The following is a 20,476-nucleotide window of genomic DNA, read 5'->3' on the forward strand; positions in this document are numbered from 1 at the left end:
TTAAACTTATTGCAAAAGTTAGTTGGTAGCTGTTGGTCTTGTAGGCTAATTTATAGTCTTTGTTTTTGTCCATTGCACTTAAACTTCCACAAAACCTTCTCTCAGATCTTGTTACTCCCTTTTTCTTGGTGTGGCTTTTTCCACCCTCTGGGTCAGTGTTGTTATGTTTTTATGGAGAACTGTTTTTGTTCTTTGCTGTGAGATGTCTAAAACTGTTACGAGTTGTTCACCCCAGTCGTCAATCCATATATTACAAAATCCGTATTCCTGTATGCTACATCTTTGTTTGTTATCCCTTGATGTGAGATTCTTCTGCAGTTGTATGAGCTTTACAGAGGATTCTCTTAATTCTTTGTTCTTTGAGGCTATTCCTTATGTGTATTCCACTGTCGGTAAACATGTGCTCCTTGCAGCCGAGACCAGAGAATTCTTGCAAGCAGTGTCTGTTGGTTTGGTCCACACCTGCACCCTTTTCCTCCCACTGCTCTGCATTGACTGTATAAGGGTCAGTCCAGACTGACTGCCTCTCCTGGTCTTTCTGTCCGCCGTATGGCCTGAGTCGGAATATTCCAGTGTCTGGAGCTACTCCTCTCCCTTCCTGGAAGTGTTTCAAAGTTTTTTATAATTCACAATTTATTGTTAGAGTAATAGCTTTTCCAGTTTAGCTAGCTGTTAGAAAGCCCACCCCAGTGACCCCTCATGGTCTCCCTGCATGGGACTTAAATTATACCCAGGCTATCGGCCTTCAAAACTGGGTCTTGTGTCCCTGCTCCTTTTCAGTCAGTGACAACCACCAATGCTGCCTGTACTGCCTCCGAGAAGCACACATCTCCAAGTGCAGTAATCTACCACTCTTATCCCAATCAAACAGGGCAGGCCTGAGAACTCTGGCTGTGGAAGCACCTTTATGGAATGCACAATGAGGACTCAGACTTGGGACAGAGAACCCTCCGTACATCAGCCAGAGTCACCAAGAAGTGCACCTCCTAGTGCAATATCTCACTCAGGAGTGGGAAAGAGCAGGGCTAAGGACCCTTTGGCTGGGCCTTCTCATGAGACTAGGGGACATTCTCATAAGTATCAAAGCAGATTCTTCCTAGATCTACTAGGAGGAGAGATCCCTCCTGACCATATCCAAGTCAGGTGAGTCTTCATGCCCAGGCCGCAAGGACTTAAGTCTCCCTAAGCCTCATAATCATAAGATGCATCAGAGCAAGGCTTCTATGGTACCAACTTCTGAATCAACAGTGGCACTGACTGCTGTACTGACTCAGACAAAGCACCAGGACCTGGTGGACTGAGAACCATTGGTACCAATGAAAACCAGTTGGTCAGAGATTCATTCATCAATGGTACTCTCATGGCTGTGTAAGGAATGGCTGATTACGAAGGGTCTTCTCTCACTAACTCCAGATGTACAAGGTGACAAGTTGCAATCTTTGAAGGGATTGGTTACTTATACCATCTGGAGGATATCTTCATCCTAGATTCACAGTCTCCTCTGTTATTAGGACTGATTCTCACCAGGGATATTTTAACACCGGCAGGAGTCAGGGACCTGGGAACAAGTCCATCACCCATCCCTACCACTAGCTGAGGCTTTCTATAAATGCCAATGGAGCTGGATCCAACCTTTTAAGCAATGGGAGGGTTGAATGTACCAGTAGAACCATCTTCACCACTGAGGGAGATCAGCCCAGATAGGAGATAGTCTCCTGGAACCAGCCTCGCCCACACAAGCAGGGGTCCTTCTCCTTGGATTGCCTTGGGGATTGCTGCAACCTACTTTTGACCCCTCATACTGGCCTTACTGGGGCCACGGAACCCATATGCATGTAGTCAACCAGTGTTTTTTGCTAACAGGGAGTCATATTGTGCCTCCTCTTGAAGAGATCAACAAGAACCTCCCCCTGAACCCATGGAGAGGAAGAAGATGAACCAGATCTGCTGGTACTGACAGGTGTATTTGTCTTCCACACTCAGTGAACCGGTTGCTCCAGTCTCACCATCTCCTCCAGATGACCACCGGGAATTCTAGGAGCTGCTACAGAGAGTAGCAGAAGAGCTCCAGATGTTTTTAGAGGAGGTCCAGGACTTGCAACACAAGCTCCTGGATATGTTACAGCCAATGGGATCTAGTTAGGTAGTACTCCTGGTGAACAAAGCCATACTGGAACTGGCTAGTGCTGTATGGCACATATTGGCAACACATGCCCCTATCCCAAGAAGGCAGAAAAGTGGTGCTTCATGTTGAAGGGAGAAGAGTTCTTGTTCACTCATCCTGTCCTGAGCTTCCTGGTTGCCCAGGTGGCCATGGAAAGAACTAGGCAAAACCACCGAAGGGCCACCCTGTAGATGAGACCAAGGTTTATATCTATTAGCCTCCAATGTAGAATTCAGGCTCTCCTGCCTAAGTACAATTTTCTGAATTATTCAGATTCAGAGCTCCTGAACTTTAAGGACAAATTACCCCAGGAAGTTGGGTCAATTTCAAGACCTCCTTGGCTATGGCAAGCTAGTGGCCAGAATCTTGATACAAGCTGTGATTGATGCAGCCGATATGACATGATGTGACATGTCTCGATATGACATCGAGATCAGTGGCAACTGGCATGTTGATGTGGTGGGAATTGTGGTTTCACTTTTCTGGGTTTCCCAGGGAGGTACAATATACTCTAGAGGACTTGCCCAACCTTTCTAACCAAAACCAGATGAGTCATTGCACTCATTAAAAGATTCCTGGGAAACCCTCCACTCCCTGAGTGTATCAATACACCAGCTCCAAAGAGGAAGTACCAGAACCAGCCTTAAAAATGGAGGCCTTTACTGTAACCCTTCAATCACCAGTACTATTACGAGTTGTCTTGCAAATGGCAGGAGGTACAGAGGTTGATACGCTGCCGCTTCCACTTCAACTACAGCTACCCAACTTCCATCCCCAGGCCCAAAAATACTTTGATGGGACACCTGGGAACTGTGAACCAATGTATTGCCATCTCCACGCAATTGTGAGTCCCGCTTTGGTGGATGCCTATCACAATTTCCCCACAACTGGAGGGAGATAACAGGCAAGTGATTGCTGGATACCATCCATTCTGGCTATTTCATTTGAGGTTTTTCTCCCCATCCCCTCCTTTTCAGAGACTACTTCAATGAGGAGATCCTCCTTCAGGAGGTAGCATCTTTCCTCCAACAGGGAGCAATAGAGTGGGTGCTGCCTCAACATCAGGGAAAGGGGCTATATTCAAAATATTTCCTAGTTCCCAAGAAAAAAGGAGGTCCTCAGTCTGTGCTGGCTCAGCATTTTTATTTGCAATCTAAAATTCCCCATGTTTTTCAGGGATGTTTTTTATTGGTCCCATTGTAAAGGGTACATGGTTCACAGCTCTTGACTTGAAAGACATGTGCGTTCATGTGGACATTCACCTTTCCCACAAAAGATTCCATAGGTTTGTGTTGGATGCCAAACACTACCAATACTGGGTACTTCTGTTTGGCCTAGCAACAGCATGCAAGATCTTCACAAAACTGGCTCAAGCAGGCTCAGAGGTAATTCAGGGATGACTCATCAGGCTTAGACGAAGAGGTAACTCAAAGATTACTCATCATATTTTCCTGTATTTAGATGACTAGCTTCTGAACAGCTGGTCCTGCCTAGAAGTCCTGGCATCAATTATATTGCTACTCCACTTCCTAGCATCCTTGGGATTCTGTGTAAACAAGGAGAAGTCTAACCTGACTCCGAAGCAGACAGTAGAATTTATAGGAGCAGCCCTAGACTGTCAGGGCCAAGGGCTTATCTTCCCACGACAGAGTTCATGCCATGGGCACTCTGATAGACCACGTTACGCACAACACTTGAACATCAGTTTGGATATGCCTTACTTTTTTGGGGCACATAGTGTCATTTACTTATGTGGCTCTCTTATTGCGGATCGGATGCAGATACAAATTTTATATCTGTGCAGGGCTCTATATATCAGAAATACATTATATATAATCAGAATACTTAACAGTGGGGGCTAGAGGGCTCAGATGGCTGTGTGAAATTTCATATTATAAATAAAAGGAGCTTTTCATTCCTAGGGTACTGATGCAGATACAGAATCAGGTCCATAGGATTTGAAGATCATTACTATCTACACCCATTATAGGTAACTTGTGTGAAATTAATTGGTGACCTTAGGGCAGTTCCTAATAACCAGAAACCCATATTGCAGAAATTGCCATCTCCCTTGTTGGCACACATGGCCTCCTACTTTTTCTCTCTAACCCTCAAGAAGTGGTGCCTTCAAGAGGCAAGATGGCATGGGAAAGTTTTTGTACTACTAGTATTTAAATTTATTGAGCAGGGGCACAGGCAACTTCAACTTATTGTTCTGGTAATACAGTTACACTTCATGAGCCCCCCCCAAAATCAGATCTACACGGTTTGGCACAATTGATACTGCATAAACAAAAGGTTCAGGACTAGAATGGTAGGAGGGAGTTGGGAGGGAGTGCTTAGGGTTACCATATTTGAACATTCAAAAAAGAGGACACTCCATGGGGGTGAGGTATTTGCTTGTGCCCCTTTGGCCCTGCCCCAACTCCACCCCTTCCCTGCCCCCATTCCAACCCGTTCCCCCTCCTCCCTCCCAGCCGTGCAAAACAGCTGTTTCGCGGCGCAAGTGCTGGGAGCTAGGGGGAAAAAGTGGGCACTCTCTCGAGTGATCAACATTCACTTTCTTTCTCGGATGATCAACTCTTCTTTGGGGAAAAATAATAATGGCAAAATCCCGGACTTTTTTAGATATTTAAAAATTTCTCCTGGACAGTGATTTAAGAACCAAAAAGCTGGACATGTCCGGGAAAATACGGATGTATGGTAACCCTAGGAGTGCGGAAGGTCAGGATTGATGTGCATTGGCAGAAGTAAAGTGAGGGACCTGGGACTGTTACAGTGGGGGAGTGTGTGTGGGAAGGAAAGTGGGGAGAGTTGCAGAGAACTGGAATAGTAGGGATGCTATAGGTTATGACTGAAATGCATTGACAGAGATGTGGGGGTGTTGTAGGTCAGGATTGCAGTGTGATGGTGGAGCTAGGTAAGAAAACCTGCCCTAGTTCTTACCTGCACTAAGCTTGGCTCAAGTAAAGTGAAAGATTAACAGCACTAACTTCACTGTTAGGATAGAAAGCAGAGCAAACTAAAGGTTGGTTAATCAATTTCACATTGTTTGGGTTTCTTGTATGAATCGTCTCAAAAACAATATATCTGTACTTGAGAGTTTGACAGTTGTGCCTTGAAGTATTGATTTCTCCAGCCCCTTTAGAGCCTTTCATTCCTTAGTAACAATCAAATTATGAGCAGGTTTGCAAGCTGTGGTAGATGTCTCTGTATTTTAATTGCAAATACAATGAAACCAAGACCTGTGTTTATTGTTCGCCGATTAATCACTGTGAGGTGTTTGACAGTGTGAACTAATTCTATTTTTCAAACTGAAATATTGTAAGGTTCTTTACACATAAGTAAAAATATGCAAGTTAGGTAATATATACCAGTAACTACTAAGGACACTGGAAAAGTTGTTATTCCAGTGAAGTTGATTTGGATTTTTTGTAAGAACAAAACATTTGCCAGGGTCTTGAATATTCCACACACACCCACCATTGGTTTTTTTTAAAGGCTTCTTGTGCATATTTCCAGGAGATAAGTACGCTGTGGTCAAGAATGATGACCACCTCCTGATGAGGTTAAAATTGACTTAATTCCATCCTGAGTTCTTCTGGATGGAGGAGCAGCAGTGATGTGATAATAGTGTGATTTCTAAAAGCCTTGGTTCAGAACAGACCAGCAAAATAAGCCACTTGGGAAAATGTTCAACAATAAACCTTCTCTAGCTTCAGTGAAGAAGTAGGCTATTGGCTGGGGAAAACAAGTTTTCTGTCCCTCGGCCCGCGCCGCTTCCTGCAGCTCCCATTGGCTGAGAATGGCGAACTGCGGCCAGTGGGAACTGCGATCGGCCGAACCTGCGGACGTGGCAGGTAAACAAACCGGCCCGGCCCTCCAGGGGCTTTCCCTGTACAAGCGATGCCCCTAGTTTGGGAACCACTGATCTAAACAGTAAAATATGACTTAGTAATACATGTTTTATTACAAGAGTACATTCTTTGTTAGTGTTCTAACAATGGGTATGAAGTCAAAATCCTATTTGACTCTGGTCTTGCATTCTGAAAACAATATACAGAGTTTCTCAGAAAAGAACTGTTAACTTAGCTGTGTAACAAAGCAAAAAAAAAAAAAAAAAGTGGGAGGTAAATCATGGGACACAAAATGGGTTTGATCAGTTTTGGTGAAGAACAGAAAAAATTCCCAAAATACTGGGAATAGCACTCCACACCCACTTCTCTCCTAACCTGCATTCTACTGTTTCTGGGGTGGGAGGAACCTTAATATTAATAATTTTCTTGCTATACCAGTTTGCATAATTATCAGTAAAATGCTATTCTGTTACGAAAAGTGAATCTGTAAAACAGACAATATAGGGTTTCACGTTTGTATCTGAGGCCTTGTCTGCACTGCCACTGTACAGCACTGAAACTTTCTTGCTCAGGGCTGTGAAAAAACACTCCCCCTTAGCAATGCAAGTTTCAGGGCTGTAAAGTGGCAGTGCAGACAGTGCACCAACACTGGGAGCCGTGCTCCCAGCACTGGTAGCTACTCCCTTCGTGCGGGTGGGTTTTTTACAGTGTGGGAGAGCTCGCTCTCCCAGCACTGGTGCTGCGACTACACAGCCATGTTAAAGTGCTGCTGCGGCAGTGCTGTAACATTGGTAGCGAAGACATGCCTTTAATTTCCAGAGCAAATTGCTCATGTTACAAGTGAAATAAATAGATAAATAATACAACACATTTTTATATGTTTTTTCCCCCTCCCAACTGCAAATTCACCCTGATATCTAAAACCTCATCTGGGTTTTCCATTCTTTTACATTATCACCTGTAATTGCTTCTTCAGACCAAATTTAGCTCCTTATCAGCAGTAGGATTGCACTGCTGTAGCTGCATGGCAAAACTTGGCCCTGCATTTGGAACTTGGTTAACAGTTCTGTGGATGATGTGTAAACCAGAACAGAATCCACCTCCCTCTCCCATAGCCTTTCTGAGTATAACAGCACTTTAAATATCAGCAAAGACTTCTGATTGATTCCACTTGTCAGTTTGATTACAGCATGTTCACAGTGCCTGAAAATAGCTTAGTTACTAAAGTGACAAACGTATTGTCTTGACAATGAAAATAAAGTACTGCCTCATGGCAAATTGCAGAGGTAATATTTAGCCTGACCATTTTGGATGGTGGTCACCAGTGCCTTGGATTCATTTCTTTTTAAAAGTGTGTGTGTTCTAGTTCCCTTTTTTTGCCGTTCTTTTTTTGGTCGGAAAGATGCCTGAATTATCATATGCATGTCATTAGTGGATGTGGCGTGATTAATATACAAAGTGGTGTTGCTAGCAAGTTTGGCTCAGTGGGACTTTATTTTTTAAGTGACCTTGGTGCATAGAACTAGATGTGGAGATCAGTATCTTTGAAACAGATTTGTGATCATTTCTCTCTGAGCTAGTAGAAGTATGTCATAGTGGTGACACATTTAGGCTTCAGAGAATGGAGTCGGTCTGCCTATACCGCAGCACCATCTTCGTTGTGTAAGCTAAGGGCTGCTTCTTGTTGAGAGATGTGGAAAGGAGAATTTGTTAGCTCCTAGCATGCAGTGGGGATGGAACTTAAGAAGATTTTTTTTTTTAAACCTCTCCATTCCCCTGTTTCTCCTACACACGCACACCCTCCTTTGCCTTCATTCTCCTCCATCTGCTTTGCTCCCTGTCATTTTCTCTGCGACTGAGTCCCCCTTTTAATCTTTGCATCTGATATGAAAAGCATTGTTATGTGCACTTGGAGAAACTACTTTTTCCTCAAGTTTGTACATATTTTATGTAAAACATATGTGTGACTTTTTTGAAAATAAATTCTTAGTTACTGTAGAATTTGTTTATTTGTTTCACTTGATAAAGTGCAATTAAATCCAGGGGAATGAAAAGTGCCAGTATTGATATCTGCTGCTCTTAAGTTGCAGACATGCCATATGTAAATAGTTTTTTCTGTGTTTCTCTTAATAGTTGGAAATAAGAGTGGGGTTTGAGGAGAAATCGCCTTTAATTTAGTTCAATATTCTCTCCACAGACCCTGACACATCTCTGGGACCTGCAATGACAAGTCTGAACAGTAGCCATGCAGAGAAAACTGATGAAATGTCTTCAAAGCAGTCTGCCCCAAAAGTGCAGGTTCAGCGATCTGTTTCCCGAGATGTCATCACCATTCACTTCTCGGCATTTGGGAAGGAGGAAGAGGAGGAGGAAGAGGAGTTTAAGGAGTCTCCCAGTGATGAACTGGAAGACCAAAGCATTGTAACAGCACTTGAAGCCAAGGAAGACCTCTGCTTTGAACATGGTGGCCATGATTTTTGTGGTCCAGCTACCTCACATAGCATGGTTGACTCTGCATCCCTCCTACCTTCGTCACCTGTGATTTTGCCAACCGTAAACACTGTAAAGCCATTAGATTCTTCTTCAGCATCGCAAGTATTCGGTGCAGTGCCATTAGTTCCATCGCCCTCATCTGATTCGTATCATGTAGCTAGCTCATCAGGTGTGTTGTCTCCTTTGGAACAGAAAGCCAGCTCGTCATCCTCCCCATTGTCGTCTCCATCCAAGACAACTGTCTTGTGTAGTGCTTCATCCACTGTTTCTAGTTCAAAGCCTTTTATGAGTTTAGTTAAGTCCCTTTCAACAGATGTAGAACCAAAAGAGCCCACCCCGCCCACAAGACATAGACACTTAATGAAAACTTTAGTGAAGTCTCTGTCCACAGACACATCTAAACAAGAATCTGAAGCTGTATCCTACAAACCTGACTCTAAACTGAACTTACATCTGTTCAAACAATTCACTCAGCCTCGAGTTACAGGTGGCGATTCCAAAACTGCTCCCTCCTCCCCATTAACGTCTCCTTCAGATACTCGTTCTTTTTTTAAAGTACCTGAAATGGAGGCTAAAATTGAAGACACTAAAAGACGCCTTTCAGAAGTCATCTATGAGCCTTTTCAACTCCTCAGCAAAATAATGGGCGACGAAAGTAGTAGCCACAGGCCCAAAGCCTTATCTTCAAGTGCTTCAGAACTTTCAAATCTTTCCAATTTAAATGGCCATTTGGAAACCAATAACAACTATAGCATTAAGGAAGAAGAATGTGATTCTGAAGGGGACTACTACGGAAGCGATTCTACTCTAAATAAAAGTAACCAGTACAAAACTGCTGAGGAACATGTGAAAGACACTGAGACTAATAACTCTCAGTCTGTAAGCACAAAGGACCTAAATTTGAAGACTTCGCTGGTACTGGAAAAATGTTCTTTGTCTGCACTGGCAAGCAAAGAGGATGAAGAGTTTTGTGAACTGTATTCTGAAGACTTTTTTTTAATAGAGGATGAAAGCAAAATGGAAAAACCCACAGAACCTTTGCTCCAGGCAGAAATAACTGAGGAATATGGTATCGCACTCAGTAGCGAAGATGAAGTTGATTTATGTGTGCAGCAGCCTAAAATACCCGTTAAGACTTTGTACTTCTTTACAATGTTAGTCTATGCTTATCTTATACTCCCTCTCCCTAGCTACTTCTGTGGACTCTTCCTGGGAGTTGCCCTTGGATTTATGATTGCTATCTGTGTGATTTGGCTTCTTACACCAAGTGCTTGTGAATATCACAAACTACATAAAAATCTTAGCAAGCAGTGGAATACAGCATCTCTGGACATCAAGGAACCGGAAATATTGAAGGTGAGGTTTCTTACTGGACATACCTTACTCTGGCTAGAAAAACTAACTTAGCTCATTTGTACCTTAGAATCATATCTATCAGTGAGTGCAACTGAAGTACCCCTTTGGGAGCATGTGGTTTTGGCAATATTAGAAATGATTTAGTAGGCAAGAGTATTCTACTTCAGCTGCCTTAGTGAATTACTTATGCAAGACGAGAGAGCTAACGTTGCATTCAGCTACAGAGAGAAATAGAATAATCACCTCAAAAGGAAAAGGGCAGATATGTTTTGAACTTGTCTTTCAGAATTGCTGAATGGACTTAGTGGCAAAGATTTCTTTTTTAAACATGTTGTGTGTGAAATCCAGTGTGTCTCAGACAGTGTGCTTTGTTTCTTGCGGAATTTGCTGTCCACATTGCAATTCATCTCATGTAGTCAGTCCAGAAAGTTCCAAGAGCACTGTTTTTTTGTTTGCTTGTTTTTTAGTGAAGCTTCCACATTTCCAACATAGAAATAGAGAGAAAACAAACTTACCTCAAATGTCAGATAATTAGGGTGGGAGGAGGAAATGGTAAGTGGAAAAATGTCAAGGGGGACAATTTTGGTTGGGGTATGTGTCTCTATTTGAATACTGTGTAAATATCTTGTAATTTATGTATTTTAGTTTGATGATTGCAACCCATCAAATGAGCTAAGACCTGGATTTAAAAAGTTCTAGCACTGCGGCTTTTCTCCTTGTTCAGAGCCCATGTACTCTCTTGCCTTGTTTAATTTACAACTGTACTTTGTCCAGCTGTGACCCTTCTGATCACTCTTTCTATTACTTTGATGTTTTCACTTGGAGTCACGGAATCATCTTTTTACATTGGTGGCCACAATAAAAATAAAAATTGAAAAAGAATAGGCAATTGGCTAATTGGATAGTTTTAGATAAGAAATTATGTCTGGAATAGAACATAACCTCAAACTTCTCAGTGACAATGAATTTCGCTTGATATCATTTTAACTGATTAAAAATAAAGACTCACAGTATACTGAGATTTTAAAGTGACATGTTTCAGAGTAGCAGCCATGTTAGTCTGTATCTGCAAAAAGAAAAGGAATACTTGTGGCACCTTAGACTAACAAATGTATTTGAGTGGAAAATTCCACTGCATGCATCCTATGAAGTGAGCTGTAGCTCACGAAAGCTTATGCTCAAATAAATTTGTTAGTCTCTAAGGTGGCACAAGTACTCCTTTTCTTTTTTAAAAAAATTGTCCATTAACAAGTCAACCCAAAATACTGGTTATAAAAATAATGAATAGGCTGTTGCGAAATGGTGCATATCTCTTGGTGTTCTTAATGGAGTCCATTCCCATCAGAGGACATAAAAATTTTGCTGCAATGTGTCTGGCTGCACTGGAGAATCGGACTTCCTAGACAAGTTGCTTATTTTTTCCTCTAATTGAAGACTATTCTGTTTTTTAGGTGGATGACAGTTAAAACTCTCTAGAAAGAGTCTACTTATAATATATAATTGATTAAACTAAATACTGATTATTAAAGGAATATAAACCTGGTTGGAGCTCTCTTTTAATCTCTGTTTTTAGTTGTCACATTCAGGAACGTAATGTCATGCTTTAAAAGCCCTTCAGTCAGAGATTTGGGTAAGGGGAAAACAGATTAAAATAGTGAATATTTTTAATGACAAATGGTCTCTTGAATTTTAACTTCAGAATATTTATTAGAACAAGTAAAAAATGTTTTGCTTTTTGGTATGATCTTTATAAGTTCTCTTAGGACTGTTTAGTATTTATGTAACATTCTTCATTCTGTGCTTTTCTTTAGAAGAATGGCTTGGTTTTTTGTAATGATTGATTTTCTTCTGTGTTTTTTGTTTTACTACTTTTCTGTTCCAGTATTTTTTTTCTCTGAAGCTGAGACCTTCAGCCTACATGCTATCATGTGCATTTGTATATTTTTCTCACTCTAATTTATAGTGTAAGTTCTTTGGGGTGGAGGGTGTCAGCCTTATGCATCCGATGAAGTGAACTGTAGCTCACGAAATCTTATGCTCAAATAAATTTGTTAGTCTCTAAGGTGGCACAAGTACTTCTTTTCTTTTTATCCTTAAGACTGTTCCAGAAACACTTTGTATTCAATAAGTAATCAGCTCCTTCTTTGCTGTTCTCCGTCTAGTTCTCTTTCTTCTACTTATTGTTTTCTCAGGCTGGGGTCTTCCTCTCAGTCATTCTTGTTCTCTTCAGCGCAGGTGTTCATGTCACTAGCTTGTCATCCCAAGATGCACACTGGCTGACAATTACCTCTTCTCCAACAGGTGACCATAAACAGGACTGTCTGCTCCAGCAGCCCTGAAAGGTATATAATCTGAAGTGTTTGTTATTTTTCTCTTTTTGTGTAAAGCTATGGGGGGGAGGAATTTGGACTTTTTTACAAAATTTATAGTAACCAAAAATACTTTTTTTTTTTTATGAAAAGCTGGAAATTTCCGAGGAAAGCAGTTCCCCCAAAATTCTTTTTTTTTTTTTTAAGTAAAAATAAATAAATAAATAATTTTTTTTTTTTTTGAAAGGGAAGGGAGAAGAAGTAATTTCAGTTTTCAACCAGCCCTAGTTCTGGACCCTGAAGTTGAGCAGGCTTGCAGTGCAAACAGATTTGTCGTTGGCCATTGTAGCCAGTCTTTCGTTTTTGTTGTCAGTGGGAGGATAGATATAATCTGGACTCTCAAGAAGTCTTGACTTTAATCACTTTCATTTTTCAAAGCTATGGGGAATGTCACAGTGAAAAGCAAATTTTGTCATGGTCTGTGGTTCTGTGTAATCTGTGGATTATGTCTGTTGGATAGATGTACTGAAGAGTATGATTTAAGGAAAACAGACATTCCCACTTCTTACATTTTATACTGACCTCTTTTGTAAAATGGTTTGAGATCTGTTGATGAAAAGTGCTATGTGAGCTAGGTATTACTGTATCCCTCACTTCCATAAAAGGAGGATGCACAGATAAAGTATCAAGGAAAAATCTTGATTTTTATTTTTCATAGCATGCTAAATGCCTGTCCAAAAAAATTGGAGGTTTTTCCTCTTCATTCAGTAACCACTTTAAAATTAATATTGATATATAAAGAGACTGTACTGCCTTGCTAAAACCAGGGATGTAATTTTAAAAAGTAAAACCAGCTTTTAACCAGCTCTGCTGAAGCAGAGGTAGCAAAATGGAAAAACTACTAGCCTAGTCAGAGATGTGGGATGGACGCTTCAGAAAGCTTTTTTTATTCAATTTTCCATGTAAAGTTACATTTTGAAATTCATTAAATCATATGCTATGTGTTTGCATTAGAATGAGCCCAGAAAGATATTTGGAATTTCATGTAAGCTCTTTGAAGAATTTTTATGTATATATTTTGTTTAACTTCCCGGGTTGGTTCCCTGTCTCTGCATGTAATACAGTGTCAGCTTTCACCAGCACACACTGGTAGCCTTTGGCTACTCACTCATTACCTTTTTCTTTTCTTTTTTTAAGCATCTTGGAAGCTTTAGGATTCCCTTTGATCCTGGCTTAGCCTTGGGAAGATTAAACCATTCTAGTCTTGATGGAGCCAGATGGGGGTGTTCCCCAGTTGATAGCTCTTCTGCACCAGTTACTCCAGGAACCTTCTTTGCCATCATTTCATTTCTTGTGGGTTTCATCCTTTGCAGGCTTTTTTATTTAATTCTTGGCATTCAGGCAGATTACCTGAGGGCCATATGATAGTGGTACAAAATATTACACACAACATCTTAATTTTCTATAGTGGTACTTTAGTTTCTAATCAAAGGATAGTGAATATTTTGGATGGCATTGGGCATATATAGTAGATGTGCCCAGATTTTGCAAAACTGAGAACTTGCTGAGGGTTCGGCAGTAACTAACGTATAAAATGGTATGTTACTTACTTCAAGAGAGAACATTGCATACTGGGACCTGTAGTTTCTAAGAGTTCCTAAGCTGAAGGCTGCTGAAAACCACATTGTAGAATTCTGTGGCCTACATTTTTGATCTCTCCAGATTAAATGCATCAAATAATGGGGGAAGTGACTAGCATGGTTGTAGCACTTCTGATTTGCTGCCATTGGATTGTAAATGGATGCTAATTTTAGCAAGCTAACATGGAAGCTCTCGACCTTTCTGGTTAAATAACTAATAAAACAGCATGACATCCACTTGTGTAGCTGATTATATTTGAATGATTTTAGTTTTGATCAGCTCAAGCAAGAGTTACCCACTGAAAATCCATTAACTGCTGAAGCTACTAAACTGTGGTCTTTAAAACAGGTGAGATTAACAGGAATTACCAGTTTTCACTTCAGTCCTAAAAAGAATTCTTACTACCTCTCACAGAAACTCCTCTTTCTAACATTAACCTTCATTCAAAAGCTTCATATGAATAATGGGGAGAGGGTGTTCAGATGCTTGGAAGGCTGTGGGAAGGCTGGATAGCTTCAACCCATGTTTGTTAAACTTTCACAAAGATAGTCTGAGATGCACTGAACCTCTAATTTATAAAAGCATTGCTGGTGTGTTTTTGAGGGTTCATTGATGTCATTTAGCACAGCTGTAGTTCTAAAGGGGATCTGAAGGAGAAGAGAGAAAAGGTACTAGTCAAACTCAAAATGGAAGGCTATTCCAAGAGTAATGATGGACTTGAAAGAAGGTGGGAAGTCAAGTAGAAAAAGAAAATAAGCACAGTAACAGTAGTTGGGAGGAAAAATAAGAAATGAGAGAGGGCAAACGTGGGCACGGCTGACGTTTGTGCAGAGCTTGGTGAGAGGCAAGGAGCTTGAATTTGATGTGGTAGAATAGACTAAATATATACAGTTTATTTTGATGATACACATTTAGTCATGAAATTCTCAAGCATTGAATACATGAGTTTAATCTGTTTTGAAATGGCAGTGTTCTTAGCAGGGCCTGAGTTGGCTTCTGTTAAAATAATTTTCCAGTGCTGCATATGATTTAACTTTAAGAGGGTTCTGTTGGTGCGTAGGGGGCACTTTGCATTAGCTTGTTAGCAGTCATACAATGTGCTGTATTGTTAAGTTTCAATGTGCTTATGTGATAGAGTTTCAGTTTTAGGCTGCTGCTGCTGTTCCTAAGCAGAAAGTTCTGTGTACATATTGTTCAAATACTCTCATATGAAGCAGTGACAGGGAAGAGGGATCAACACTAGAAGTGGATTAAACTGGGTGTACTTTGGTCCTCTCAAATCAAAGGTACATTGTATCTGTGTCCTATTTACCTCTGAGAATAAAGTTTATGGTGCAGATGAGGGCTCAGTCCAATAAGGCATTTTAACTAGCACAGACAATGTATTCTGAGTACGGATTGGGGGGGGAACTGTCCTGAATTTTGAATCATTTTAGAATCTAAAATAATAAAGTCTTTGGCCAAATGTTGTATAACTTGATGGGAGATATTAGGGTTCCCCTTTGTCACATGGGAAAATGTCCTTATACCTTAAATAGTTTACTGCAAATGTGAAATTGCGAAATAGGAATTTGAGGATTTTTCCATATGAGTTTTTCAGGGCTGGATCCATCTTGAATACTTCTGGGCTTTGGTGGGCAGGTACACTACTCTCATTTGATCTGGCTAACTTCCAAAAGATCTCACAAAACTAAGTGATTGGGCAACAAAATGGCAAATGAAATTTAATGTGGATAAATGTAAAGTAATGCACATTGGAAATAATAACCCCAACTATACATACAATATGATGGGGGGGCTAATTTAGCTACAACTAATCAGGAGAAAGATCTTGGAGTCATCGTGGATAGTTCTCTGAAGACATCCACGCAGTGTGCAGCGGCAGTCAAAAAAGCAAATGGGATGTTAGGAATCATTAAAAAAGGGATAGTCTCCATCATATTCTCTATCTTATTGCCTTATATAAATCCATGGTACGCCCACATCTTGAATACTGTGTACAGATGTGGTCCCTTCCTCTCAAAAAAGATCTACTGGCATTAGAAAAGGGCAACTAAAATGATTAGCGGTTTGGAATGGGTCCCATAGGAGGAGAGATTAAAGAGGCTAGGAGTTTTCAGCTTGGAAAGGGGGGATATGATAGAGGTATATAAAATCATGAGTGGTGTGGAGAACATAAATAAGGAAAAGTTATTTACTTGTTCCCATAATATAAGAACTAGGGGCCACCAAATGAAATTAATGGGTAGCAGGTTTAAAACAAATAAAAGGAAGTTCTTAACTCAGCGCACAGTCAACCTGTGGAACTCCTTGCCTGAGGAGGTTGTGAAGGCTAGGACTATAACAGGGTTTAAAAGAGAACTGGATAAATTCATGGAGGTTAAGTCCATTAATGGCTATTAGCCAGGATGGGTAGGAATGGTGTCCCTAGCCTCTGTTTGTCATAGGGTGGAGATGGATGGCAGGAGCGAGATCACTAGATCATTACCTGTTAGGTTCACTCCCTCTGGGGCACCTGGCATTGGCCACTGTCGGCAGACAGGATACTGGGCTAGATGGACCTTCGGTCTGACTCAGTATGGTCATTCTTATGTTCTTATGTACATTTCTCTCTTTGCTGTTTCTCATTTCTCTCTTTGCTGTTCCCTCTTGCACTAGAAGCCATCCTCCTTGCCACCTTGATGACCTACCATCCTACTAACTCTTTATCTTGTCAGTTACTGCTTTCTGAATGACCACTTCATCTGCAAAGCTGCAAGAGCTAGTGAGTAGAAGGTTGGATTACAGTTGATGCTAAACATCCTGAGGTGCATCTATGCCACCTCTTTCTTATCCTGTATTTTGGATTTAGGTAGTACATTTATATGACATGGGGGATATAGGCAAGAGGCTTACCAGACCCATCCAATTCAGCATGATTCATGTATCGCGTATCTGTGGTGAATATTGCTGAATGCTCAGTCTGTTTCAGTGTATTTGCTCTTGATGTTTAAGTTTTGTGTTAATTTGGAAAAACTGTTCTCGACTTCAAATAAAGGGTTGGTTTGGGGTCCATGCCTTGGATTAACATGAGCAAAACTACACTAGGATAGTACTTCAGTTTTATTTATATTATGGTATTAACAAAAGTCTATAATAAGGGTCAGAGACTCAATGTGCTAGGTATTCTACAAATAGAGATAGATGTGGCCCCTGCCCCAAACAGCTTAATTTAAGAGCAGACTAGAGAGGGAAGGGCAAAAAACAGGAGTGAAGTGTGAAAGGAGACACAAAGGTAATATTCAGATCGCATGTTTACATAGGTCAAGAATGAGCACAGCTTGATTGTCATTTTGGAAGAAAAAAAAATCTTCGTGGACTTACAATTTTTTTTCCTTTTTGTTACCTGCCTATTTTATATAGCTTAAAAGAATACTCAACTGATTCTTTTAAACCTCGTATTTCCAGTAAGGTGGGGTATGTTTTTTGTTTGGGAAGGTTCACATCTGTATTCAGAATGTATTGCTTGAGCAATCTTTAGTCAACCTTAAAAATGATAATCACCTTTACCTGTACAAACTCAATGGGCTATGTGTCAGAGACACCATCTGTTATTAAAGATGTCTTAACTTTGCCAGCATGTCTTATTACATCTATCTTAAAATATGCTCCGTATTAATAATCTAGCCAATGAACAGTTCTGACGGCTTTATATTTCAAGCAATGATACAGGCTTTTTTTAGATGCCTAAGTGGAGAAGGCCAGGTTGGTTAGACCCAGCATTTGACCTGCCTTACTATCTCCTTTAAAAAAAAACCAACAACCCCAAAACTATTCTTCTGTCAATAAAATAATCAACAAAATGTAGTTGTTTATGTTGGACTTGCAAAGTGATTTTCCAGGAATGTTCGATGCTCTAGAGCCAACCAGGGAGCGCAAGTTTTTAAAAAAAAAAAATTGTTTGCAGAGCTGGACTGGCAACATTAATGGTATTGCTGATGATGGTATTGCCCAAGTAAGGTAGCAATTGTTACAAAAGAGTCATATTGAAAACCTAAATGAGGATGGGAATCCATGTTTCCAAATGGAAAAGAAGAGCCTTCCCAGGAAAATGACTTTTTTTTTCAGCTGTTCCAGTTGGTTTAAAAAAAGTACTTTGTGTATCTATATATACCTGTACACACACTGTTTTAGATTTCCTTTGTTTATAAACAGGACTTCTCAAATGTTTCTTTGAGAAAGTACGACTGCTGAGAGGTGGGTGAATACCACACACACATTTTGGCAAATATTCACTTCAGTTTTGAAACATTTGCTTTGGCTCTTCATGCCTCTGTGTTCACATTCACAAATATTCTAGAAAATTTTTTATTTGCATGAATAATTGCAAAAAAATAATTTTAAACTCAATTTACAGAAAGTGAACTTTGAATTCCATAATTCAGCAGCAGCACTGCAAATTTTGAATTCTGAAACTTGAACTTTATACTGAAATTGATGATGAAATTCATGCCATATTGGTTAGCTATATGCTGTAAGTCATCCAGTCAGGGAATGGAACAAATACGTTATGTATAAACATGATGCCAATTTTAAATATTGATCATGAAGTATTTCAGTAATCTGAAAACCAAGAGTTGTTTACTGTAAGTCTGCAAATTGCAAATGAGTTTGACTCTTTGCAGACAGTTGATGGGGGGGAAAAAAGTACACTTTGCTGAATAATGTATTACAAATTGTACATCCAGGGTTAGCCTTATTTGAAGCCCTCCACTCCCTAGGTTTTCAACCAGAACACCCGGTCTAAAAGGGACCCTGGCGGCTCAGATCAGCACTGCTGACCAGGCCATTAAAAATCCAATCGGGGGTGCTGCAGCGCTAAGGCAGGTTACTCCCTACCTGTCCTGGCTGGCACTGTGCTGTGCCCCAGAAGCGGTCAGCAGGTCCGGCTCCTAGGTGGGGGGAAAGAGCCCAGGCCTCTGTGTACTGCCCTGAGCACCGGCTCCTCACGCTTATTGGCTGGGAACTGGCCAATGGGGGCTGGGGGCCTGGGGTGGCGATGCCCGCAGGCGAGAGCAGCGTGTGGAGCCTCCTGACCCCCCTGCCTAGTACCTGCCAGGATAGGCAGCCTGCCTTAGCCTCCCTGCTGCGCCACTGATCGGGAGCTGCCCGAGATAAGCCCACCCCAGAGCCATCACCCCCTCCTGCACCCCAACCCCCTGCCTTATCCCTAGCCCCCTCCCGCATTCTGTATCCCTTGGCTCCACCCCCCAGCCTGGAGCTCCCTCCTGCACCCCAATTTGCTCATTCCCCGCCCCACACCATAGCCTGCACCCCCATCCGGAGCCCTCACCGCCTCCCGCACCCCAGCTCCCTGCCCCAGTCTGGAGCTCCCTCCCACACCCTGAACCCCCAGTTAGAGCCCTCACCCCCTCCCATACCCCAACCCTCTGCCCTAGCACAGTGAAAGTGAGTGGGGTTGGGGAAAGGGAGCCACCAAGGGAGGGGGAATGTAGTGAGCGAGGGGCAGGGCTAGGGTGTTCAGTTTTGTGTGACTAGAAAGTTGGCAACCCTACCATTCCCCCACCACACACACAGGAACATTTTTTCTTTCCATCTGTACCTGGTTCAGTCAAAAAACCAACTTGATAAAGTAAAAATACATACAAAAACCCAGGTCCAAAGGTTTATGGTCTTAACATGTTTATCTTCTGAGGGTTCTAGAGAACCCTGGTTTCTGGCCTGGCCACCTCCCACTGAATCAAATTCCTGGGCTGTTTTCACCTTCTGCAATTGCCTCCCCCATTAACTCATCCTGACCCCAAACAGTGCTCAGATGTTTGGGTGCAGCACTCAAGTCAGGCAGCGCTGAGGAGAGATGCTAGTACTGAATCACATTCCTGCCAATAGCAAAAGGATAAAAGGGAATAAATCTTCTGTCTCTCATTGTAGAATCTCTGCTGCTACTTCCCACTATACCACATTCAGGTGGGTTACAGAGAAATTATCCTACACAGGTTCAAGGCAGCTGTTGACTGCCATGTAAAACAGTTGTCAGTCGTAGAGGTAGATCAAAATTTGAAATGCTCTTCTGTATGTTATGTTTTCCTTCCTTTTCTCTTAACTTAAAATGACTAATCTTTGGCTACATGAATACTTAATGTTTGGATTTGATGAATTAAAAGCATGACTATTTATAGGATTAATCTGGGAGTAATTGTCAGTCATGGAGCACAGCTTTGATTTTGACATGTAAATTTTGTCCCTTGAGATGTTGTAAAACTCACCCATAAAAGCAGTTGGAAATTTCAAAATTCCTCCATTTGAAAGCTATTGCTGAAGGGTCTTGGTAAGTATACTGTGTGTATATATGTATACCAGTTGATCAGTTATCTCCTACAGAGTCATTAGGTTTGAAATCTCTGTCATAAACATAGAATTCCCTAGTTTTCACATCCTTTTAAATAAGTATGCAGTAAGTTCAGAAAAACTATTCCTGAAGTAGTGGGGGGGGGGGGGAAGAGGGATAGCTCGGTGGTTTGAGCATTGGCCTGCTAAACCCAGGGTTGTAAGTTCAATCCTTGAGGGGCCATTTAGGGATCTGGGTCAAAAATTGGGGATTAGTCCTGTCCTGCTTTGAGCAGGGGGTTGGACTAGATGACCTCCTGAGGTCCCTT

The 20,476-nt window shown here is 41.3% G+C and overlaps 1 protein-coding gene across 3 annotated transcripts in view; it reads left to right on the forward strand.

The window, feature by feature from the left end:
• Positions 1–20,476, forward strand: part of TEX2 (testis expressed 2) — a 120,114-nt gene that overhangs the window by 45,382 nt on the left and 54,256 nt on the right. For all 3 annotated transcript variants that reach the window (XM_048817746.2, XM_048817745.2, XM_048817744.2), the window contains exon 2: positions 8,219–9,870. In XM_048817746.2, the coding sequence (XP_048673703.1) occupies positions 8,245–9,870 (1,626 nt within the window). In that variant the 5' untranslated portion in view covers positions 8,219–8,244. The remainder of the gene's footprint in view (positions 1–8,218; positions 9,871–20,476) is intronic.

The sequence above is a fragment of the Caretta caretta genome, chromosome 14 (genome assembly GCF_965140235.1).
Source record: "Caretta caretta isolate rCarCar2 chromosome 14, rCarCar1.hap1, whole genome shotgun sequence".
NCBI classification, from domain to species: Eukaryota; Metazoa; Chordata; order Testudines; family Cheloniidae; genus Caretta; species Caretta caretta.